Here is a 26,243-nt window from a genome sequence, read left to right on the forward strand (position 1 = left end):
GATAAACATCCTTTATGGTTTTATCTTCTAATATTGACATATTCAGGGAATACCTATCTCCCTGATATTCCATTTCCAAATATTTTGAGTTTATGAAATTAACATAGAGCATGCATTAAGATACAACATACCGTGGAATTAATATTGTGAGTACATGTGTGGATGTACGCAGGGTAATGCATATAACCTCTACATCAGACATGTCAAACACAAGGCCCGGGGGCCGGATGCGGCCCGTGAAGTGGTTTCATGCGGCCCGCGAAGCCATCCTGGAAACAGTGAGGGAACGGCCCCCACTGCCTTGGCCCTGGCCCAGAGACCCTCCTCCTGCCAGAGACCCTCAGATCTGTCCCACTCCTGCCCGGGCCCCCATAGGCACCCTTGATGTGAACCATGTAGAGCTGGCCACGCCCACCCAGTAGGCCATACGCACTCTAGCCACACCCACCCAGTAGGCCATGCCCACCCAGGCCATACCCACCCGGCCCCCTGAGGGCAACCGCAATGCTGATGCGGCCCTCAATGAAATTGAGTTTGACACCCCTGCTCTACATGAATGTAAACATGAATTACTTCTGTATTGCTCATTTTGAGCCCACAAACTGGACTTCTTTCTGAAAAATCCTGCCATTATTAAATAATTTACCTATTGCATTTGGTCTTAATTCCAAGAAACATAAAGAGTAGGCTGCTTACCTGATAGAGAAAAGAGGATTGGAAGTTAAAATGACACCAATCAGGAAATTTATTTATTTATTTATTTATTTATTTATTTATTTATTTATTTATTTATTTATTTGGTTTATATACCGCCCTATTCCCAAAGGACTCAGGGCAGTTTACAAGGCAAAATTTAAAAACAATCCAATATAAAATTAAAATAAAATTAAATTAAGTCTAGCCGCAAAAATTAAATCACAATTTAAAAACATTAAACCCCTCAGACCAGACCAGATAGCTCAAAGAGCCAGGTTTTTAGGTCCCGGCGAAATGAACGAAGGTCGGGGGCAGTCCGGAGTTCCGTTGGCAGTTGATTCCATAGGGCAGGCGCGCCCACAGAGAACGCCCTCCCCCTGTGGATCGCCCGTCGGCAATCCTTGACCGGCGGTACCCTGAGGAGGCCCTCCCTGTGGGAGCGCACAGGACGATGGGAAATTGACGCTGGCAGCAGGTGTTCCCTTAGATAATCCGGGCCCATGCCATTTAGGGCTTTATAGGTCATCACCAGCACCTTGAATCTCACCCGGAGGGCAACCGGAAGCCAATGCAGCTCGCGGAGAAGAGGTGTTACATGGGAGTATCGGGAGACTCCCATCACAACTCGCGCGGCTGCATTCTGCACCAGCTGAAGCCTCTGAGTGGTCCTCAGGGGCAGCCCCATGTAGAGAGCATTGCAGTAGTCTAGCCAGGAGGTCACGAGCACATGGGTGACTGTGCGTAGCGCATCTCGGTCCAGATAGGGCCGTAACTGGCGCACCAGGCGAACCTGGGCAAAAGCCCCCCTGGCCACGGCTCCTATATGATCTTCCAAACTGAGCCGTGAATCCAGGAGGACACCCAAGTTGCGGGCCCTATCAACAGGGGGTAACACCTCACCCCCCATAGTTAACTGCTAAAATGACTGCTAAAATCCATTTGCTGTTGAGAATTAACAGTAGAGTTGAAAATAATAATAGTTTTAAGCAGAGTAAAGTACTTAGAACCACAGACTAAGAAGCATCAGCCACCTGGATGCTTTAGCCCTATCATATGCCCCTGATGGAATTACCAAGCTAATTAGAGAAGTTGTGCATTTGAGGTAGTCAGATATGAGTAATCTTATCAACAAGCTGACCACTTTAGGAAGGAATGCTTTTGACTGTATAAGAAAGTCCACATTACATGTAGTAGAATTGTGCTGGGTCTTTTGTTTCCACATAATTTATTTTAAAAATAATTCAATACAAATATTTATTATTTTGCTGTACAGAATAAATTTATTTTCTCTTATTTTTCCACCCCATGCCTAAATAGTCCAAGATAGGATTGTTTTTGCAAAAGCAATCCTTGCACATCTAAATAATCTGTAAGGTAAAGGTAAAGGTTCCCCCGCACGTGCGTGCTAGTCGTTTCCGACTCTAGGGGCCGGTGCTCATCTCCGTTTCAAAGCCGAAGAGCCAGCGCTTGTCCGAGGACATCTCCGTGGTCATGTGGTCGGCATGACTAGACACCAAAGGCGCACAGAACGCTGTTACCTTCCCACCATAGTGGTCCCTATTTTTCTACTTGCATTTTTACGTGCTTTCGAACTGCTAGGTTGGCAGAAGCTGGGACGAGTAACAGGCGCTCACTCTGCTACGCGGCACTTGGGATTCGACCCGCCAGACTGCCGATCTTTTGATCGACAAGCTCAGCGTCCTAACACACTGAGCCACCACGTCCCTTTTAAATAATCTGTAGAATACCCCAATTATAGAATTACAGAAGTGAAAAGAGCTGCTTAGACCATTAAAAGCAGCCTCATACTCATTCTACTTCAAATTAAAAGCATCCCAATGATGGTAGTTCAATCTTTGCCTTAACATACAGTATCTAACAAATAGGGCTTATTACATCATTTGTAACTGATTCCACTGTCAAACTATTACTGAATGTATTTTTTAATCTTCTGTTGGAATTTGTCTTCTTTAGCTTAAATTCTTTATTCTGAGATTTGCACTCTGTGTTGAAAGAAAGAAGGTTTTGAGGTATTGTGTGTTATCCATTCAGGACCTGCTTGTCGTATCTTTCAACTTTCAAAGCTAAAAAGACTCAAGGGTCTTCCATTTCTCATAATTTGATTTACTTGATCTTTTTCTACTTCTAAGCATAACATTTAATCTTTGAAGTTCACATTTAATCAGTGCAAGTGTGTATGTATATACATGTATGTATATACAGTATGTACTTATGTAAAAATGCTGAATTTACATAGTATGGTTCCAAAATAATTTATATTTATACAGCATGTAGCATGACGTTTGAAGCAAGATGCTTCCAAGTATAATGCTTTATTCAGTGGATAATGGAAGATTTCCAGTAATATGAGCTATGAAACATCTTAATACATGGATTCCAGTATAATTCAAAGAACTGTGGAAACAAAGAGAGAAATATTATATTAGTAGTCTCATAAAAATAAATTACTTTGCATTAGTTCACTAATCTTGCTCTGGCTGCCTTTGCGTGAGGAACAACTATTTTTTAGAGTTTAGATTCAGCTAAATGGAAACACCTAGTCAACCTTGGCTGATCTCATGGTCCTGAGCAGTCAGCTTTGCTAAGTATTGGGATAGGAAACCAAGATAAGGCACTTTGTAGATTAGATTGGTAGCAAGTAGCAACTGAAGCTCATACTTTGATACAAGGCAATGACAAACTACTTCATATTATTAAAAAAAAACCATGAGTTGTTAGCTGTTACCTGATAGGAAAAAGTTGAGGAAAACATGTGTGAGCATATTTCTGTACAAAGTCCTGAATCTGTATAACATTTTTTGCCATCGCTGATTTTGATGCTTTGTCAATTTTGGTTAATACAAGCTGCCAAAAGACAAAAACATACCCACCAAAAATAGCTTAAAACAAGTTTTTGAAACCTTAAATTATTTTTGAGTTGAGCAATGAATTAGGTTAGGGATACTCACAGGCTGTTCTTTAAAAGAATGAGATCCTGGCCTTTCCTCTTCTAACTTTTTCTACTTTAAGATATGTTTTTTTAATCTAAATTTCACCAAGTTTTATCTCTACCTAAAAAAATACACGGCCTAACTGAGCAATCTATGTGGATCAAACAACCAACTACCATGATTAGATACAGACTAAATTGCAATAGCTGTATTTAAATCCTGCTAAAAGTACTAGTACAAGTTATGATAGTGAGGTTAAATAGAACTAATTTGGGGTCAACTTCTATGCATTTACAAGAGATATAAACAGCATACACACCCTTGTGATACCAGGTTTTTGAGATGTAAAAAAAATCAGACCAAGATAAATCATTTCACATTTTTTCCATTTTTAATATAACAGATAATTTATTTTATTTATTTATTTATTTTTGGGACTTATATGCCGCCCTATCTCCCGCAGGACTCAGGGCGGCTTACAACAATAAAAACAACAATACAAAAATTAAAAAAGAATTAAATAACAGCCCAAAAATAAATTAACTACAGTTAAAAATTAAAACATATTTAAAAACCCATCATCAATCCAGGTCAGCCTGATGGAAGAGAAAAGTTTTGAGGTCGCGGCGAAAGGACCGGAGGTCCGGGGCCATCCGAAGCTCAAGGGGAAGTTGGTTCCAAAGGGCTGGTGCTCCCACAGAGAAGGCCCTCCCCCTGGGGGTCGCCAGCCGACATTGTCTGGCCGACGGCACCTGTTCTGAACCAGCCTGCTACCGGCCTTGCAATAAGGCAAACCCCTGTTCAAACAGTAGAGACTGGAGAGCGTCTAAGGCTGGAAAGCGTCTGCCAAGATTTATTACTCAAATAACAGAACAAGAAACAAAAACACTGGAACTTGAATCCTCAAACGGAAGGGTTGCTTTCAGCAACCAGCCCTTCCCCAAACACTCCTTTTATTTAGAGATCAGGGCGTGGCCTCCCTGTGCCTCCTCCCGAGGAGTCCCAAAGCCTTTCTCTGTTTGGTCCTGCTCGACTGCCTCCTGCGTCGGGCGTCCTTGAACAGGGCCAGCTGTGGGTCATCATCCTCCGCACTATCGGGCTCACGCAGCTGAGAAGAGGGCCCCGGCTGGGGGCTCTGCGAAGCCTCCAAACCATCATCAGCCGGTTCGTCTTCCACACACACCTCCTCCCCCTCATCTGAGTCATCCGAGACATCTGAGCCGGCTGCCGGACCCACAGGCTGGCCCTGAGTCACAACAGCACCCTGAGGAGGCCCTCTCTGTGTGAGCGCACTGGGTGATGGGAAGTCGTCCCCGGTAGCAGATGGTCCTGCAAGTATCCCGGGCCTAAGCCATGTAGGGCTTTAAAGGTAAGTACCAGCACCTTAAATCTGGTAATAATATGTACAATTCAACAGAAAAACAAACTGAACAGGGGTATAGACTTTTTATATCCACTGTATACTTCTTAAGGAATGAAGTCCACAAGTCAGTGATAAAGGAAGCATACAATGTAGGCAGAGGTATTCAAATTTAGTGCTTAAAAATTCATTTCTTGACAGGTAATGCCATCTACATTTAAGCTAATGTTTAGAATAGATTATGTTGGAGCAAAAGAGTTTATGTCAAGATTGAACAACTTATTTTAAGATGGAAGGAAGTATAATTTTGCCATTATACTTCCAAATTAATTTCTATGAATGTGATGGTTAAAATACTGCATACATTTTAGTACAATTTCAAAACCCAGTTGGTGAGAGCAAATATAATTACAAATATAATTTTATTGTTTCCATGCACATTTCTTACTAAGCTGGAATATAATTCCTAAAAAAATTGGCTGCTTCCGTTTTTTCATGAGTTTCTTTTTAAATTATCTTAGACCAATATTTCTAAACCTTAAGAACTTTAAGATGTGTGGACTTCAACTCTCAGAATTCCCAGTCGGCACATATTGCTATGGTTGAGAAACATTGTCATAGACAGAATCAATAGGTCTGTCTAGGTCAGGGGTCGGCAACTTGAAAAAGCAAAAGAGCCACTGGGAACCGGTTCCATCACACATTAAAAAAAGTGGGAGCCGTGCACATGTATCCACGCACGTGCATGCGCATAAAACAAAATGTTTTGCGCATGTGCAAAATGTTTTTTGCGCATGCGCGTGCGTGGATACACACGTGCGGTTCCACTTTTTTTATGTGGATGCACCTGCACGCCAGCAGCGATGGGTCTCCCTGGTGACGGGCGCTGGGTTGCGGCGCCACCTTCAGCCCGGGCGCCACCGGAGCCACCCCCGGCACCTCCAAACGGGTGTTCGGGCGGAGGTGCACGCGCACCTCTCCAAAGGTTTGGAGAGGTGCGCACGCACCTCCGCCCGAACACCCGTTTGGAGACCTGCCGGTGCCGGTTTAGAAAGCTGCCGCGGCCCGTTTACAGAGCTACTGAAGGCGGTATCTCTGTAAACGGGCTGCGGCAGCTTTCCAAACTGGCACCAGCAGGTCTCCAAACGGGTACCGCCGCTGCCCGTTCCGAGAGGTGTGCGCACAGCTCTCCAAACCTTTGGAGTGGTGCGCACGCACCTCCTCCCATTCGGAGTGGTGCGCGTGCACCTCCGCCCGTTCTGAGAGGTGCGCGCGCAGCTCTCCAAACCTTTGGAGTGGTGCGCGTGCACCTTCTCCCGTTCGGAGTGGTGCGTGCGCACCTCCGCCCGTTCGGAGAGGTGCGTGCGCACCGGGCGACCGGGAGCCGCAGGAGACGGCTTAAAGAGCCGCATGCGGCTCCAGAGCCGCGGGTTGTCGACCTATGGTCTAGGTGGTGTTTATGCTTTCCAGTATGATTTTTAGAGAATCTTAATTTTGCACACTCATTGTTTTAAAGCAAGGTTTGCTACTTACAACATAAGGAATCCCAAATTCTTCTAACATTTCTACAGCAATGTTGTCCAGTTCCTGAATTCCTTCTTTAGCATCTACTAATAAGAATGTACGCTTCAAACTGCAGAAAATAGAAGCAGAGCCACAACTTCACATAACCATAATAGGGGGAAAAAATAACAGTCAAGTATGAGAAATAGGTGGTTTTCGATTCCTAATTTTTCAGTTATTCAGAAACATTTATATTCTCTTTTTACTGTACATTTCTTCCATTATTATGTAGTAAATTCTCCTTTGGGAGGACAACAAAGGTAACTATCATTTTGAGTGAAGATACATTTTGTTTTTTGAGAAAATGTGCTGCTTCACATAGAATTGAGGTGATTCAGCAAATTTGAGCAATATGGCTTCACACACACCTTAGGTATTACTTGTAAACAGTAATTATAACAGCATTGTATCTTAGCCATATTTAATAGTTGATTCGCCTATACACTGTTTTGTATGCCCAAGTACATGTCTCTAAATTTTACAACTATTCCCCCTTTCCTAATCCCACAGAAAAGATTTCCAAGAAATTATAATATTCAGTCTTACTTTGTGCGTTGAGTTAAATAAGGCTCCACCATCTCTGCAAAATCTTTGGGTGCATTAAACCCATAGCCTGGCATATCCACCAAAGTGAAGAATTTTCCCACTTTGAAAAAATTCATTTTCTTTGTGTGACCCTGGGGGGAAAAAAGAGGAGCTTTTTTTCTTCCTGACTTCTTTCAGATAAAGCATTATGGAATCGATGAACTGATTTAAAATGTAATTGTAAAAATATCATAAATTCACAACAAAGCCTAAAAATTTATCTGTCATATCCGGAACATGAAATAAAATAGAATATGAATTTGTAGATTATTGTAGATATACAGCAGATTCATTTTCAGCCAAGTAGCCAATGGATGGTGCTTGTTTGGAGCTATATCCAAAGTATTTTTCTATAAACTTGTTCCTGACTTAACAGAAATTTTATACATATATATTTTAGGCCTCAATATAATAAAGAAATATACCTGCGTAGTATTTACAGGTCTTCCATGTAAATTCTCAATCAATCTCACCAGATCAAGCAGATTTTCTATTTAAGTTTCTGGGATACAAATTAAACATTTGCCCATCATTGAAAACCCTGATAAAAGCAGAGTCCCGGGTCCCATGGAATATTCTACTGAAATTCACACATGAGAAAGTTTGGTATAAGACGGGTATATTCCTGTATCCTATTTATGATGAATAAAACTTGAATAGGTTAACTGGACGGAACAACATGTTTAATATTTGCATATTCTGTAATCCCTCATTAATAAAGGCACCTAACAGTTTAAAATTTTCACCCTTGAGGAAACTGTTAAATGTGTACGACGCACTTATTCAAAAATTTCCTAACACATGTCCTTTCACAATACAGATATAACTTGTCTTGCTTTTGCTCTATTCATTTTGAAGGTGAATGTAATCTAGGAAACTTACGGGATGTTTGGAAATTCTGACTTCAACATCAGGTACCAATGAAAACAATGCTTTTATTAAAGATGATTTCCCAACATTGCTTCTTCCTAAAAAGCAAACCTAGAAGAGAAAGCTAAGAGTGATTTCACTATTCCATTCATGATGCAATAAAAGATACATCATTTAAACAAGGCATGTTGATAGTAGCCTGGAGCTCTCCAGATGTGTTGGTTAGTATCAGGAAGCTGGTGTCTTTAATACCAACCTAATCACTGCGAAGTCCTGAAAGGGGACCTGGGTCCAGCAATGTATACAGATGGAATTCCTGATGAAAACATTTTCTTAGTAGCCCTACAGAAATCTCAAGGTTTGCAAAATGTAAGAACATCTATAGAAGACTGTACTTAACATAATACCAAATACTGTTCTTGGAGACCTGATGTTGGAGCTGACAGGAATAAGATTTACTTTATAGTAACATGGCAGGAGGTCAGTATAAATTACAACACTCTCTTTGTAGATGAGAGCATCTGAAGCTATCTTTGCCGATACATACTTATCTTACAAAGTTTAGTAAAAGTACAATATCAATCAAGGGAAGCCATGCTGCGTAGCTGCTGATACAGTCATTTTTCTGACAGAGCAAGCATAATAATAATAATAATAATAATAATAATAATAATAATAATAATAATAATAACAACAACAACAACAACAACAACAACAACAACAACATTTATATGGTTCCTGATTCCCAAAGACTCAGGATGGTGTATGCCCTTGGCATCCTCTTTGAGCACTTAGTCTGTGTAAGAATCCAAGACAATGACTTGTGCTAGTCTAGTTCAATCACAGGAAACCCAGACATTCCGTGATTCCCACTGACGTTGCCACCATCATCTGAATAGCTGCCAAATTAACCAGAGCATCTACTGTACTTAGTTGCTGGATATTTAGATACTAGGATGTTTTATATTACGGAATCTAGTAAGCCAGTGTTACATTCAGGGATAAAGTTTCTTGCTTTCTGATAGGGGAAACCTATCCTTTGGACTTCTTCTGAGCCAAATGGAGAAACTTCTGAACCTAGAGGTGCCATCATTGCTTTTGACCATTCCAAAAATGTTATGAACATTACAGATACTTCCCTTGTGATGCTGCTTCTCTTGATGGCTAGAGGACTTTAGAAAGTCCCTTCTGTAGGGGTACAGATTGAAGGCAGCAGATCGGCTTACATGATTTGCTTCACCCAAGGTGGGAAAAACCTTCCTGACAATCTCTGATGCTACCTCTATCTCTGTCTGCTGGTTAACACTTGCATAGAAGGTCACTTGGAGATCAATCGTGGACCATCTGCAGTCTCCTGTTAGGGAAGGGAGGTTATGCATTTTGGAAGGCACTATAGTTGGAACCAAGTAGTTCCTGCTACCTATCCACAACTTCTTGTCATCCACAGCGATAAGTGCTGATTACCAAGTAGTATAGTGACCAATCATCTTTATGCCACTTTTGAGGGGGTAGCTGCTCCTGAGCTCCAAGTCTTTTCTGGTTACCCTCAATTAGTACTCGAAACAGAGCAGTGAATCAGGTGAGAAAAATCCCCTACATCACAAATTAGAACATACTTGTCATGCTGTTTGCTTCTTTTACAAAATGACAGCTTTCCTGGTTAGTTGCCATCTCTGCAACTACTAACTACCTATCCATCCCTCCTCATGATGTCACTGTGAACAAAGAGCTGGAATCTTGTCCTTGTTTGTTGTCCCAATGAGCAAATGCTTATGTTGCTTCTCTCCCTATGACTCTTCTTCCTTCCTCCTCCTCAATAAAATTCCTAAATCCTCTTTCAGTTCTTCATTCGTGTAAAATGAAGCAAAGGAGAAGTGCTTTCTCTCTTGCAAAAGGCAGAGCTAAGACTAAGAAGATGGGTTAGACTCCAGTGTTTAAACTCTACTTTCTAGCCAAAGAAGTGAAGTTAACCCATTCCTGATGTTTTAGCTAGCCAGGATCCATATTTTTTTTAATTCAAGCTCACAAAACTTTCTAAGCTACAATAAAATGGTAGGAGTTACCTTAGTGTTTCAAACTTGTCCCCAAACTCCTGTAAGACTAAGGTAATACTGATGTAGAGAGGTTAAAATAAGAAAATATGGGGGAAATCTGTGCATTCAAATAATAATTTCAGTCCTGAACTACAATTGTTTTCATTGAGTTGCCAATGTTACAAGATTAGCTTTATTTATAGTTGCTACTATTTTTGTTTTGTGGATCTTCCCCTTTAAAAACCAAAGCAACAACAAACAAAAATGAATTTGGATTATATTTCTTGCAAAGCTAGAAGGACAACATTGATGTAAAATAAAAAGAGATAAACAGAGATAGTATGAATCAGCCTCTGTTTATCTTTGAGTCATTTATAAAGAAACAATAATTAAGTAGATATTTAATGTCAATGGTCCATCAACAGAGTTACCTTTGGAAGTCTGCTATTTGGACAGCATCCACATCACAAGGACCAAATATTTGTTTACAATAATAGAGATATTCTGCAATTAAAAAACATTCTATAACCTGGACTTTTAGAAACTCTTCTTTCCTCTATATGCAATTCCCTGATCACCATGTCAAATAGCATAATTTTGATTCCATTTGTCCTCCTTCCTCTTAAACCTAAATAATAAAAATGGAACCTCCTTTTCATTGATCTCACCTCAGGTTCAGACATTTGTGGAGCATGATCCATCCGGACAGCAGAAGTGGAATAATCAATAATATGTTGTTGTGATGGAATGAAAAATATCTCTGCTCTCTGGATGTCATTCTTGTTAGGTCGGAAAATGTAGAAGGATGATGTGTCCACATTAGGAGATAAGAATCTTGCGAGATCTTGGAGAGGAAAAGTTATGGCACTAAACTGTTTTTCAGGGAGCTGCTGAACTTCTGAAAATGAAGTATATTGTACAGGAATCCTGCTTTGGGACATAAGCCGTCTCTGTATTAGGCTGATATATCTGCTAGATTTTGACAATTGATGCACCTTCACACATAGATTTTCCATCTCCAAGGCAACTCAGTAATTGTGTGTGTGTGTGTATGTGTATCTTCAAATGGGGAGTTTCAAGTCCAAATTTCTAGTGAGAAAAAAGGAAGAAAAAGTTAGCAACCATGATTGCTTTAACTCAGCTTTCTCCAACCTGGTGCTCTCCAACGGGGTTGGCCTTCAATTCTTATCATCATCTATCCCCTATCTTCAATGGATGATGGAAGTTATCATTCCAAACATCTGGAGAGCATTTGGGTTGGGGATTGTTTCCGTAGGTAGTTAAAAACTGAGATAGAAGCTCTACAAATCTAGTAATTAAATAATACCGCAAACTTGCACCCTTCCTTTTACTCCTGCCCCCTGTAGCATTTTTTTAACAGATGCTGGCTAAAAAAAATACGTCATGCCATACGGTATTTGCTCCTACTGAGTAAGATTGATCTCGTCAAAGAAATGATTTCCTTTTGCTAGATCGGTTATTTAAAGGCAGATGTTTTTTGAGGGGAGGAAAGCTGCAATAAAGATTTAGCAATAAACAAAAGATAATCTGGAAGACGGTGCAGCAGTAACTAATTGTTACATAAAATCCATGCATTAAAAGAGCTAAGTGATTTTTTTAAAAAAAGTGCATTTGAGGCAGCGGAGTTGCTTCTCCAATGTAATTTCCTTTAATAGGACAGGATATTAAATCGGCAAGGATTGAACTCAGAAAGGAAACTTCAATGCAACCTGATTGCAGGGACGCAGGTCAAAAGAAGACACAACAGATCCCAAGAGCTCAACATTCACGCGTCTACCGTACCAGCACGGAAAGCCAACACACTTTACCCGGAAGCCGGGATTGCTTGCTCTGACGTCTTTGACCCGGACGCCGGAGAACATAGAGATAGAAAAGAAGTAGCTCTATCGGTCCTCTTTGAATAAGGTTTTTCAGACATTAATTACAAGTCAATTTTAAAAACTAATCACGTTGTTATACCCGTTGTATACCTGAATGAATTAAAAAGCAGTTCCGTTCCGAAATTTTTACAGATGTGGAATTTGGCTTTGGCAATGATTATGAGTTGTATTAATCTTTTGATTCACCTTTTTGCTCTTAGCCGCAATGCGTTTAGTTTTTGGCGTAACATGTTGTGTGAATGAAATCATTGGGGCTTATTCATCAAACAATGGATAATTCCATAACAAAGAGGTGATCAAATAATAGTACCGCACATTTTGACCGGGGAATTCGTGGCTTTTCATGTGTAAGCAGCTTCATGGGTACGTCAGTTTATTTAAAATGAATTTACACCATTTATAAGCAATAGGAACTCATCAAGAGGAGACACAGAAGTTGTTTTGGGGATAATTAACATTCTTGGAACATTTATAAGGTTAATAAGACAATGGTTTAACATGAAATATGCAGGGTATTTTTTCTACAGTCAGTGATCATGCCCCGCTTCCAACTTCATGAGCCGTCTTTCTGATGAATTTAGGTTTAGCTTATCAAAGTCTATGATAAGCATTACAGGCTTAAACCGCTTGATTTTTGTATGTAAACCTCTTTGAAATTAAGATGATCAAAGGGCTGGTGACTAAAACATGATGAACAGCTGCAGGATTTGGGTTTGGCTAGTCCAGGGGTAGGCAACCTCGGCTCTTTTATGTCTCATGGACTTCAACTCCCAGAATTCCTGAGTCAGATATGCTGACTCAGGAATTCTGGGAGTTGAAGTCCATGAGTCATAAAAGAGCCGAGGTTGCCTACCCCTGGGCTAGTCTAAAGAAAAGAAGAAATAGGGATGACATAATCGTATTCCAGTATTTGAGGGACTGCCACAAAGAAGAGGGGGTTAAATTATTCTCCAATGCACCAGAGGGCAGGACAGGAAACAATGGTTGGAAACTAATTACAGAGAGACGCAACCTGGAATTAAGGAGAAAGTTCCTAACAGTGAGAACAATTAACCACTGGAACAGCTTGCCTTCAGAAATCGTGGGCGCTGTATCACTGGAGGTCTTTAAGAAGAGGCCAGTCACTTATCTGAAATGGTATAGGTTCTCCTGCTTGACCAGAGATCTAGACTAGAAGACCTCCAAGGTCACTTCCAGCTCTATTCTATTTTGAGTCCCTGACATTCTATCTGTAAGCAGTAAGAACACAGTAATAATTTCTTGTTTGATAGATAGGTGGCAGTACAGACAAAAAAGCATTTTGCTGGGAATGTACGGTAGTTATTGTAAGGAAAAAAGCTGAGTTGGGGAAAACTTGAAACTTTGTGTCTGGTTGTCAGTTGGCCTGATCAAATCTTCAAATCTATTTTGCTTATGTTTTTTGCTTACTTTTTTTCCCCTATGGCAAATCTTGATCAAACCCCTATTTGTATATACCCTGGTAGTCACAAAAAGTTTTCAGGTCCTTTGTCTTTTAAGTGTGTGAGTAGTTATGGATTTGTTTTGTCCTTGTGCAAAATTTGGGCTTTATCCAACCTTGTTAATACCGTATTTTCCAGCATATAAGACGACTGGGCGTATAAGACAACCCCCTACATTTCCTGTTAAATTATAGGGTTTGGGCTATACTTGCCGTATAAGACTACCCCTCTTCCAACACACACCAAATAAAAATTAAAAAACATCAGATTTGATTTTAATATGGTAATTTTAATTCAAATGCTTATGACATGCAGGTGCTTAGTAGGAAAACTGTCACTTATAAACATAAGGCTGTTTGTCATCAAACATGTAAATATAAAACAGTGCAAGTGGATTAAACTATAATAATAATAATAATAATAATTAATAATAATAATAATAATAATAATAATAATAATAAGAAGAAGTTGTTGGAGGGGACCTTGGAGGTCATCTAGTCCAACCCCCTGCTAAGGCAGGAAACCCTATACCATTTCAGACAAATGGCTGTCCAGTCTCTTCTTAAAAACTTCCAGTGTTGGAGCATTCACCACTTCTGGAGGCAGGTTGTTCCACTGGTTAATTGTTCTAACTGTCAGGAAGTTTCTCCTTAGTTCTAGGTTGCTTCTCTCCTTTATTAGTTTCCATCCATTACTCCTTGTCCTGCTTTCAGGTGCTTTGGAGAATAGCTTGGCTCCTTCTTCTTTGTGGCAGCCCCTGATTCCAGCAACCATTCCCTATTTTCCTAATTCACTTTTTCACTTTTCCTAATTCACTCTAAAGCTTTCCCTGCACAGAGCCTTAAGTAACACAAGCTGCCTGCAATTAGTGCAGGTTCGCATCCCACCAGGCTCAAGGTTGACTCAGCTTTCCATCCTTCCAAGGTAGGTAAAATGAGGACCCAGATTGTTGGGGGCAATAAGCTGACTTTGTAATAATGCTGCTTGGGGGTGGGGTGAAAGCCCTAATAAACAGGCATATACACAGAATGAAGGCTATTGCTAAGCACATTGATTTGTGCTTTAAATTGTAAGCCACCCTGAGTCTTCGGAGAAGGGCAGGATATAAATGGGATTTTAAAAAAAACCAAATGCTTCCAAAGGTTGGGGGGGGTCATCTGTGCAGGGCTGAAAGACATGAGAACAAGAACTCCTTCCCCCTTTCTGCATGGACTCTCCCAGGAAAGGCAGACAAGGCATGGAGAACAAAGGATAAGAAAAGAAGAAGTAGAATTGGGAGGAGGGGTAGCTTGTAAAGAAACAGATAGGCAGACAAAATGAGTACATCCCAAATGAGGACAAAAGAAAGGCTGGATTCTGGTAAGGGAACATACATGAAAGGTCTCATTTCTGAACTGAACATTTGTAACATGTTAGGACTTAAGGTTATATTATTCACAATGTCTGTAGCTGGTCCAATGAAACAATGTGAAAAAAGATGGCTTGCATCCATCAAAGAAAGGGACTGAGTTACTTGGCAATAAACTCACAGATTTTCTGGAGGAATATTTTTTATTTTATTTTAATCCCATTTATATCCCGCCCTTCTCCGAAGACTCAGGGCGGCTTACAATCTAAGCATAAATCAATGTGCTTAGCAATATTTAAGCTAAACAATGGGGACAGTGAGTTAATTGATACAAGAATATCAATTCCTGTGTGTGTACAAGAATATCAACCTTGCTATCAAGCAAAATCAAGCTTTTAATAGCGAGTGCCACACAAAGTTCACTAACCAAACAGGTGGTAAGAAAATAGGGGAACTCAGGCACCACAGGTTATGTAGAAAGTAAACACAGGGTCAGTTATAAAGGACTCAAATGTCTGTACACCAATGCACAGAGTATGAACAGTAAACAGGGTGAACTAGAAATTCAGGTAAATGAGGGCAGATATGATAATGTTGCCATTAAGGAAACATGGTGGGATGAAACCCACAAATGGAACACTCAGCTAGAGGGATTTAAAGAAACAGACCAAATAAAAGTGGAGGTGCAGTTTCTATATAAGAAATAACTACATCTCTACAGAAATAGAACACAACAATGATGAAAACTGTTGTGAATGCATTTGGGTCAATATAAAAAAAGGGGGGGATGACATTGCCATAGGTGTATACTATAGGCCAACCAACCAAACAGAGGAAATAGATGAACTTTTTGGCTAGTCAGCCAACTAAGGTATGTAGGAAGCAATCACAATACTAATGGGAGACTTTAATTACCCTGGCATCAACTGGGAGACAAACTTCACCAAGTGGAAGATCAAACAGAAAGTAGAGAAGGGAACTAGGGAATTATCCATACTGAATCTAATTCTCACTAACAGAGAAGAAATGATAGAAGGTGTTAAAGCCACAGGAACCTTGGGGGGGGTTGATCATGCAATATTGGAATTCAACATTATGGAAGCACAAGCAATAGAACACAGTCAAAGTAGAGTCTTGGACTTTAAGAGAGCTAATTTCAATAAATTTAGAGAGGGCTTGGGAAGGATTCCATGGATGAGAATCCTCAAGGGGAAAACAATTCAAGAAGCTTGGGATTTTTAAAACAGTCTAGCACAATACCAACAAAGAAGAAAAATAATAGTTCTCAAAAGATACCAGCATGGCTGCATAAAGAACTCTCTGATAAATTGAAAGATAAAAAGACAAGTATAAAAAGTGGGAAGGGGCACATAACTAAAGCAGAATATCAGCAAATAGTCCAAGCCTGCAAAGATGAAGTGAGGAAAGCTAAGGCTCAGAATGAACTAAGGCTTGTGACATTGCTGCTGAAACTGCCACAGATAAAATCCTTAGTAGAGTGTTGTCATGGGTATACACGGGCTGGTTGGAAAAAAGTCCAGGCTCAGAATTTCAAAGCTATTTTGTCAGGAGGCATGAGTTATCTGCACATAAAGGGTGCATATTATGGGGAAACGGAGGCATAATTCTCACTTCCCTAAGAGACAGGGTTTTATAATCATTACATGAAGGCCATCCAGGCATTGTCAGAATGAAAGCTTTAGCTAGAAGCTACCTCTGGTGGCCTGGCCTTGATAAGCCCATTGAGGATTAAGTCCATGGTTGTTATACATGCCAGCAATCTAGGCCTGAAATACCACAGGCTCCAGTTCACAGGTGGGAGGAAATGCACACTCCCTGGTCTAGGATTCACATAGACTATGCTGGGTCCTTTCAGGGACAGCTCTTCCTGATAGTAGTGGATAGCCACTCAAAATGGCTGGAAGTAATTCCAGTTCCTAACATGACTACTGCTAGGACCATCCAGGTGCTGAGAAAACTCTTTGCCACACATGGGTTGCCAGATGTCTTAGTTTCAGACAATGGGGCCCAATTCACTGCTGCTGAATTTCAGGTCTTTCTTAGAGCTAATCTCATCAGACATGCAACGTCTGTGCCTTTTCATCCATCTTCTAATGGTCAAACTGAATGCATGGTGAGGACAACAAAGGAGGCACTCAAGCGCATCGTTACAGGTGACTGGCATCACAGATTGGCAGATTTTTTACTCTGCCAGCATTCTACGCCCTGCACTGCCACAGGTAAAAGTCCTGCAGAACTACGTTGGGGGTGGTGTTTGATTACTAAACTGGACAGGTTGCATCCAGATAGAGTGGCAGCAGAAACCTCTCAATCAAAACCCCCGAGGGGGCTGCACATGGGTGATTGGGTTTGGGCCAGGAACTATGGTCATGTGAATCTGTGGGTTCCTGGTCAAATCACCAAGGCATCCAGACCCCTATCTTATGAAGTGGGGTTGGAGGGAGGGTGAGTTGTCAGACGACACATTGATCAGCTCGGGAAACGGTTTCCAGAATGGCCACGAAGTGAGGACTGTATCATAAGTCCCTCCCAAGGTACTCAAACTTGTGGCCAAGCCAGCCCTCACATGGACTACCAGGACTTTTCCTTCTCAACTGAGGGGGAACCAGAGGGAGAACTGGGGAGCTCTGGAGTGCAACATGGATCCCCTGAAGGAACAAGCCAACAGAACATCAGCAACTGCTGTGCCTACTCTGCCGAACAGTCTGACTCTGAGGTGGGCCAACCTGGAGAGGCCAGCCAGAGTGCATCAAATCCCCTTGACTCAGGAGCACAAAGGGACACAAGTCTACCGAGCCCACTGGGTAAGCTGGTAGACCACAAAGTGATGGGAACTCCGAGATGTTCCTCTAGGGCACACAAGCCTCCTTCATATCTTGCAGATTATGTTGTAAAATAAAGAGCTATATATTGTTGTAAATCCTGTTGCCACTAGATTACAGAAACTAGTGCTATGATGTAACTGTCTAATAGTGCAAATTGTGAAGCCTGTTCATTGAGACATTGTTTAATCTCATTGTAACCTCTATTGTTTTTTATTATTATTATTATTATTTTCAGTTTAGTGTGCTAGATAATGAGTCTTGACAATTGTTGAGACTAATTGGTGTTATTATGGTCTTATCTAAGAGGGGAGGGGTGTTATGTACTGGGCTCTTGTGAAATAACACGTGGGTTGCTGGAGTAGCTAACGGCTCTCCAGCAACCCAGACTACAAGTCTCCTGTGCTGCAATTGGCTATCTCCAGGTGGCAATGGTTGATTCAAACCTATTGGCTGCCGCCTAGGGGCTAGACTCTATATTGCGGCTAGTTGCAGGCATTTCCCTCAGTACAGTTCCAGCACGAAATAAATAATGAGTTACCCTGTACTCCGTTCTGCGTCTTCATTCCTGCGCCAAAGAACCCACTATTTAACAGTATCATTTTCAGTTATATTAGTGGAAATTTATACAGTTATTTCCTTTGTGTAAACGTATTTTGAACTTAAACACTCACCAAAAGCATAGAACCATCCTTAGTACCCAATTTAAGCATTGGTTTTGCTTTTATTTTTCTCTCACACTTTATTGTCCTACTTCAATATTTTTGTTCACAAACTGCAAAATATAGTACTTGGGAAGCTTGAAGATTTTTAAAAAAGTTAACCATTTTTTTTACTACGCTGTAAAGATGTAGGAAAAAATGACAACAGTGACGTTTTTTGATTAAGGCAATTTTACTACTGATAACATCTTTCATCACATCCAAACAGCAAGCTAGTCTAGGGAGCTTAGAGCAGGTATGTAGTTTCTCCTGCTCTTGTCTTTAACAGAGAAGAAGAGGTAGAGAGCGCAGTAGAAACAGCCTTAGAGGGCTTTGCTAATCACATTTTATCTGTTTGGCTTTTTAAGTTGTTTTCAATTGTTCTAATGTTCTTTTAAACTGCCAATAAATATATGATTGATTTCTGTTTTTATATATTAAATTATAGCCAATTTGTTATGTAATAGCTTTTCACTTTACGTGAAAAGATTGACAGAATTTTTTTGTGGAGATCAAATAGAGAAGCTCAATGCAGACTGTGTTTTGAGACAGTGTCTCAATTCAGCCGCCGCCTTCTTTTTCTTTGCATTTTATTGGAAAAACTTATCTTTGCAAGACAGCAGTTTTGTTTAGGGAACAAATTAGAAAAACGCTTGATCTGTTTCCTCAGTGATCACATTTTCACTGTAAGCACAGGAAGTCTTGCACAGGGCAAAAGCAGTTGACAGAAGCAAAATTGTTCATCAGTTGCTGCAGAAATTAAAGGTTGTTAAAAGCAGGAGAACGATGCCATCTGAAATAAAAAATGTTCACCAAAAGATGCTCATTAGAACAACAAATAGTTGTACAATAGAATGGATCAAATAGACAAAAAATTGTGTGAACCATGGAACCAAAATGCAGTGATTTTATTATGAAGATTTGGGGTGCCGGGATCCTGCTCACTATTATGATAGTCATGGCAGTATCTGGTAAGTTCAATATGTTAAAGTAAATAAAGATGTTTCCTTTCCGTGGAACATTTGCTTCTCTGTTTTGCAAAGGAGCAGAATATTTAAACAATTTTTAAAGAAAGAATATTTTGTAAGTAGTTGTCAACACCTACATTCCTAAAGCAATGGTTTTTGCTTTATCATGTTGAAAGTTAAGTGGCATTATATGTATGTGTTTATATTATAACCTGAAGTATAACGGTTAGAAACAGTGAGAAAAATGGTGAGAACAATGGATAATCTAGGTTATAGTATATTTGTACTTAGTAATTTATTTTCTTTATTATTTTTTATATTACTGTCGGTTTATGTTTTTATTCCATAATTCTTCCAAAGTTCAGGGTTGCACGTATTGTTCTTCCTTCACACATTTTATATCCACAGCCATCCAGACTATGTTAATGGATGGAAAATGGCCAGCTCATGCTATGAACTTTACAGTGAGTAACTAAAAAGTATCACCTTAGTTCTAATCTAAACACTATGCCATATTGATTTCACATCACTATGTATACATGCCCAATGATGCATGATGATTTAATGTGAAAACTACAGTATCCAGTTGAATGGTTCTGGAAGCCACTTTCAAATTTGACCTTAGTGAATAAGGTGCCTTGTTTAATAAGTTTTTGAATGCTATTTGCCAAATCAATAAATTATTCAGTTTTGTACGTATTACAGTAAAGACTTATAAATTTATGCTTTTGTATTATGACTCTTTATAGGGCTATCCCTATGAGGAGAAATTGTTCAAAAGAGTATGATATTTTGCAAACATTTTATTTAGATCAAAGATGTTCTTCAAGGGGTGCTACTCCACTTGTAGGAGATAATGCAAAATGTATTAATTCAGTATGCCAAGCATGCTGTTATATGTTAAATCATCTGTTTCCTTTGTTAAAATATGCTATGGAAGAAAAACAGGAATAACGGAACAACAAAATTGGAAGAGACCTTGGAGGTCTTGTAGTCCAACTTGCTTTTTAATTTATTTATTGATAAATGTATAAAGAATGTTTTTGAAAATGTTAAGAGAGTATTTATTGAATACATAGACCAACAAAGTATTCCAATGCCTGATGGCTTACAAACAAAATAATACACAATAAAAGCATCCTTCATAGGCAAAATCAAATAATACAACAGCTGTGATATAATAAAAAAAGAAATCATGCCCCAGCCTTTATAATACTAGAGCCCTAAAATTAATAGTAAAAAGCCCTAAATTAATAGTAACAATAAAAATGAAAAACCTGTAATTAAAAAGGGATGACAATAAAGAATTATGTCCCATAGATGCTCTGAATAAGTTTAGCTGTTGGTGGTTTTTGGAAGGCTATTATGAAAAGCAGCATTCTAACTTCTGGCCAGAGGTTACATCATTGAAAAAAACAATGCTTTCTAGCCACAGCTCTCCTGACATCATGAAAATGAATTTGTGTGTTCCCTTATATGAAGATGATATGTGAATTACCTGAATACCTGAATGATATTCAGGAAATGTTAGACACATAATATCATGCCACAAGCATGAATCTGAAAATTAGTGCATCAAAGGCAGCTGTCTTTGACAGGAAATGTGAAATGAAACTTGGAAGTTATATATTAATGGTGAAAAATTAGTTGTGTAGTAAAACTAGAAGTTACAATATCATAAATAAATGTGTGCTGAATGATGCAAAAGTGAGTGAAGTACATTCAAGTGGTTTGGATATATAGAGGGATTGAATGACAATTGAACTTGGAAGCAAACAAATGAGAGAAGAATAAATGGATTGAGAAAAAGAGCTGATAGAGAAAATCATGGTTGAGTAGAGTTGGTGAGATCCTCAGAAAAAGAGGAGTGAAAAGGCTACTGTATAAAATGGTAGTGGGTGAATCAATATGATAGAAGAAAGAATGATTTGCAGGCGTAAAAAAGTGGAGAGAAGTATATTGAATGGTTTAATGTAAATTCAGTTTAATTTGATTTCTGTTTCTTTTCTTTTTAAATTCTCTTTTTAGGACTTTTAATATTTTTATGCTTTGCATAATGTAGTTTATTCTGAAAGGTTATAACGCACTGGGTTCTCAGAAGTCACTGGAAGATTAGGCCATTTGTTAGCTATTGTTTTTTATGTGTTGCTAGCTACTCAAAGTTACATTTGTTAAATGGGCAGCCACATAAATCAATTTAACAAATAAGCGAATAAATAGTGACCTGTTGGTACTCTTTTGTGAGTAAATCTTTCTAAGCTAATAATGAAATCATCTTTTAAAGGTGGATATTACCAGGCCAATCTAGTCTGCAACATCTTCCTTACCTCCTGCTTACCTATAATGACATTTCTATATCTTTCCAGATAAATCCAGTAAATATGCAATGCTTGGAACAAACATCGAATTGCACTGTCCTGCAGAAAGATATAATTTGACAGTATGGCGGGTGAACTTTGAAAATGGAACGCGTTGCTATTTATCATTTAAGAGAGAGAACAATTCCATAGCCAGAAACTGCAGTATGAACATGGATTGGGTATCTAGACCAGAAGAAAATTCTGCTGTTCAGATAAAATCATTTCAAATGTTCAATGAAGGAATATATAGATGTTTCATTGCTACTGCTAAAGGAATGTTAAACAATGAATATGAACTATCTCTATCAGGTAAGAAACAACATATTTAAAATCACCATCTTGGATTGTTACAGTCAGTCAGAACTGTTCTTTTTTCCAAACATTTATATCATTTTTTCAGGTGATATCTCAAAACAGTTTACAATATTAAAAGGCAAACTTATAAAATATATTTTCGTGATTAATGCATTTGTTCTGTTTTTACTTCTTCTTGTAATATCCTGTTTCATTAATGAGCTTAAGGTACAGATGTACCTTCAGCATTATTAGTCTAAGATTGCACCTATTATAGTAGGCTTCCCTCAGGTACTTCAATGTAACAATGCATTGTTTACATTTATTACTAATGTTTGCAGTCAGGCATTTCCAGACATTTCTAGGAAACTTTTACCATCTTTCTGCCTTCAGAAGTGGGGAGAAGTAACTGCAAATTGTTATGGAGTATCAGCCACCTTTACTCTGAATTGTTATCTTTATTTAAAGACCTGTCAAAATGTAGGAATTGCTAATTTTTGAGAAGGAATTTGAAGCTCCATCTTCCATATTTTTCAAATACCAACATATTATATATGCAATATTCCTATAACATCAACAGATCTCTCTGTTTCATTCCAATTTCTATAGGTATTCTTAGAATATTTTAGTACAGCATGTATTCAGTAGAATATGGGATCATAAAGCATTCATATTTATCAGTCCATCATTTCCTGGAGTAAGGCTAGACCTCACAATTTTTTTCCCTTTCATTAGGTTAACTTCTCGTGCAATGCTCACACATGGAACATTTGGCAAAACTTCCAACCCATCTTTCCTCATGCTATTTTTTCCCCCAAAAAATATGGGGAGAGACTTTCCGTGATGGTTTTTATGAGCAATAGAGCAATTTTATTATCAGCACTGTGCAACTGACAGGGGGATTAACACAGGATTGACTGATGATTAATTTGTGAGATTTGTGTTGCAAGAATGGGAAACTTGTTAAGAGGAGGGGGTGGAAAGGAGGGAGGGAACGCCTACTTTTTTGTGTGCTCAAAGATAGAAAACTAAGCTAAGAAAAGAAAAACTCATCCAAAATTAAATATGTGGCATCAACCTGAGTGTATATATTTTCAATTGCTCAAATGCATGCTTTTTTCTAGTGACCTCTACTTCTCAAGGTTATTTGGTGCATTCCTTTTGTTTACAATGTCAGCATGGGTATTTTCCTGTTTTATCTATCATATGCTTACTGATTAGTAAATGTGATTGGAAATCTGATAGCAAGATGCCTCTTAGACTAAGTGGGTGCTAGCTTGGTAAATGTAATTAATTATTTCTTATATGTCCCATTTCATTTTAGTGTCTCCACAAGTGTCCTTGACTCAGGCCAATGGCACCGTTGTGTGCAAGGCGGCTGCAGGAAAACCAGCTGCAGGGATATCCTGGAATCCACCAGGAGACTCTCAAAATATGACAGAAATATTGCCAAATGGCACAAAGACTGTCATCAGTACATATAATATGAAAAATGTTAACGAAGATAAGCTTACTTGCCTCATCTCCCATCCTACTGGGGGAAAGTCACTTATCTTAACTCTACTAGGTAATTTTAAGCATTTATCAGTTTCACTTGCCAAGTCACATTCGGTTGATACTAATCTGGAGGTCTCTGTTCTTTGTTGGTATTTTAAATAAGTGAATAATCAGTAATATATCAGGTTGTCTATGTAGCTGAGTGCTATTTACTCTGATGGACAAAACTTTTTAGGGTCTTTCCTATCATCACATATGGTCTACTGATGGACTATAGTTCTTCCCTAACTGGACTGATCCTCCTTCAGTCATTCTTGCATGTTAATAAAGCAGATTTCCATCTTTCTCTAATTATTTTTATGTTAATTGCTTAAGTAATGGGAATTGGGGAAAGGCTGTGCTTATTATTAAACTATTGATATTGGTACTAGTTACAAAGTACTAGTTATTTCAGAAATTAAGTTAGAATTAGCAATGAATGCTCTTAATACTAGAAGGAAAGTACTGTTTAATATTTTCTTCTTCTAACAATTACGGTGGCTAGAATATACATCATCCCCTCTCTGCCTAAAATGCAGTTTGAAATTAACAGTTACAAGGGCAATTAGGAAATAAACCTCCATTTGAGCATGTGCGAGAAATAGGCGGGGACAGCGACATCTGTCCTATGGCACCATGCGCAGTAGTTCAGTAGGCAGTCTGGAGTGGAAGGAGAAGGTTGTGTTGCAGTTGACTCGTCTGCTAGATCAATTGACAGTGAACCCTGCCATAGAAAATCCTGCCAAATGTGAAGTGCATGCAGTCGTACACACTCACCAAAGAAACCCCCAAAAGCTCAGCAAACATTGTCTGCCAGAAAGGTTATGGCAACAGTATTCTGGGGTGCCAAAGGAGTAATGTTAGTGAAGTTCATAGAGTGTGGTTTGACCATCAATTCAGAAGTCTACTGTGAAATGTTACAAAAAACTCAGTTGAGCCATCTATAACAAGCGTCGGGGCATGCTGACTTCCGGTGTGGTGTTGGTTCACGATAATACTCGCCCTCACACCGCTAGACACACCCAAGAATTTTGAAGCAGTTCCGTTGGGATCTTTTTAATCACTCCCCCCACTCCATAGCCCAGATTTGGTGCCTAGTGACTACCACCTCTTCAGGCACATGAAACAGTGGCTTGCATCGCGCCACTTCGACAATGATAATGTGCTTCACAATGCTGTTACAGGGTGGCTTCATTCCCAGGTGGGAGATTTTGTTGAAGAAGGAATTTCAAACCTTGTAAGATGTTATGACAAGTGCCTCAATTTGAATGTCAAAAGGTAATGCAATATTGTAGTTTTCTAATGTGTATAATAAAAGTTCTGTATCTGTGAGTGTCTGTAACTGATAACCAAACAGAGGTTTATTTCTGAATTGCCCTCGTATTTCTGTGGAAAAATTCGATATTTACATTCCTATTAATATTTATTTCTATGACTTTTTACAGCTTAAAGCAATAAAAGATTTCACAATAAATGCAAAGTATTGGCTGCCTTTGGACACAAACTCTTAAATGACCTTTTTAAGTAGAAAATATGAATCTACCTAGGAACATATCTAAATTATGACCAGTCATTCTATATTCTTTTCTGACACTTTTTTTGCTAATTTAACATATTAAGGCTATAATCTCTCCTACTTATTATTTCTCACAAATTCTCAGATGAAACTGAAGAAAAAGAAAGTTCTACCATGATAATTCTCTATAGCTGTCTAATTAGTCTTTTGGGAATACTTGGATTTTCACTTTCCATCTATCTCTGGAGGTTCTGTGAAAGGTATGTATACCAAGTTTTAACTTAAATCATGTCATGGTTCTTTCATTATTTATCAGAGTTGGTCACAGCAACATTTGTGGGGGTAGAGGCGTTGGCAAAATGGCAGGCAGAACATTGCAATACAAGCCTTAAAACCCACATAAAAGGGGCGGGGCTTGCATCATGTCACTCTGCCTGCCCTTCCCCATCCCCCTTGCAGACACTGCTGGAACACCAGGAGCATCAGCTGAATATATTAGTGCAGCAGTAAAACCCTTGCACTTTGAATGCTGCAGTGTTGCTTGTGCAATGAAATGTAAAATGAGGGGAAATGCAAAAGGGGAAAGAGTTATGTCAGAATGATGGTGATTCTAGAGCAGAAGATAGGACTCAGAACCACGAAGGAAGTGGTAAATTGTCCCTTCATTTTAACTCTGCAACCTTTGCATCTTATGAGGAAAGGATGGTTAAACTGAGAAGATATAATATAATAATAATAAAGTTGGAAGGGACCTTGGAGGTCATCTAGTCCACTCCCCTGCTCAGGCAGGAAACCCTATACCATTTCGGACAAATGGCTGTCCAGTCTCTTCTTAAAAACTTCCAAGGTTGGAGCATTCACAGCTTCTAGAGGCAGGTTGTTCCACTGATTAATTGTTCTAACTGTCAGGAAGTTTCTCCTTAGTTCTAGGTTGCTTCTCTCCTTGATTAGTTTCCATCCATTGCTTCTTGTCCTCCCTTTGGGCGCTTTGGAGATATTGGAACACTGCTATCATGTCCCTCCTCGTCCTTCTCTTCATTAAACTAGACATATCCAATTCCAGCAGCCATTCCTTATATGTTTTATACTTTGTTATAAGTGGTATAAATTTGAAATGCCATCTTTTTGATTTAACAAAACTCATTTGCTGTGGCATTTATTGAGAAGAGGGAACTAACTATTTTCCTTCCTCCTCCTGTCGTAGCAGCAAAAGAAAAATCACTGCAACTACAAATATAGACACAATTTCAGGACAAAA

General features: G+C 39.2%; 2 protein-coding genes across 4 annotated transcripts; one reads left to right on the forward strand and one right to left on the reverse strand.

Moving 5' to 3' along the window:
- Positions 1–1,621: 1,621 nt before the first annotated feature.
- On the reverse strand, positions 1,622–11,897 carry GTPBP8 (GTP binding protein 8). Of its 3 annotated transcripts, none has more exons than XM_081326548.1 (7): positions 11,862–11,897; positions 10,727–11,147; positions 8,038–8,136; positions 7,117–7,247; positions 6,541–6,640; positions 3,443–3,561; positions 1,622–3,111 (listed from the first exon to the last, which is right to left on the reverse strand). In XM_081326548.1, exons 2-7 carry the CDS (start codon positions 11,072–11,074, stop codon positions 3,030–3,032), a joined length of 879 nt encoding a protein of 292 aa, XP_081182674.1. In that variant the 5' UTR covers positions 11,075–11,147; positions 11,862–11,897; the 3' UTR covers positions 1,622–3,029. The 3 variants fall into 3 exon arrangements, with proteins under 3 accessions (XP_081182674.1, XP_081182673.1, XP_081182675.1); XM_081326547.1 differs by having other exon boundaries at positions 11,789–11,868; XM_081326549.1 differs by lacking the exon at positions 3,443–3,561 and having other exon boundaries at positions 11,789–11,868.
- A 7,372-nt stretch (positions 11,898–19,269) lies between these two features.
- Positions 19,270–24,919, forward strand: CD200R1 (CD200 receptor 1; the record flags this gene model as incomplete). The annotated part of the gene is made up of 4 exons (XM_081327728.1): positions 19,270–19,282; positions 21,646–21,948; positions 23,258–23,500; positions 24,915–24,919. 4 exons carry the CDS (start codon positions 19,270–19,272, stop codon positions 24,917–24,919), a joined length of 564 nt encoding a protein of 187 aa, XP_081183854.1.
- Between the last annotated feature and the right edge of the window lie 1,324 nt (positions 24,920–26,243).

This window comes from Vipera berus (assembly GCF_964194415.1).
Source record: "Vipera berus genome assembly, chromosome: 4".
NCBI classification, from domain to species: domain Eukaryota; kingdom Metazoa; phylum Chordata; class Lepidosauria; order Squamata; family Viperidae; genus Vipera; species Vipera berus.

Excerpts from the sequence above, each read along its gene's own strand:
- GTPBP8 (XM_081326548.1), bottom strand. The coding sequence starts at position 11,074 with ATGGAAAATCTATGTGTGAAGGTGCATCAATTGTCAAAATCTAGCAGA. Across the intron at positions 6,641-7,116 it reads TATTTAACTCAACGCACAAA|TTTGAAGCGTACATTCTTAT; the intron begins GTAAGACTGAAT and ends TATTTTCTGCAG. Across the intron at positions 3,112-3,442 it reads CCTCAACTTTTTCCTATCAG|TTCTTTGAATTATACTGGAA; the intron begins GTAACAGCTAAC and ends TTGTTTCCACAG.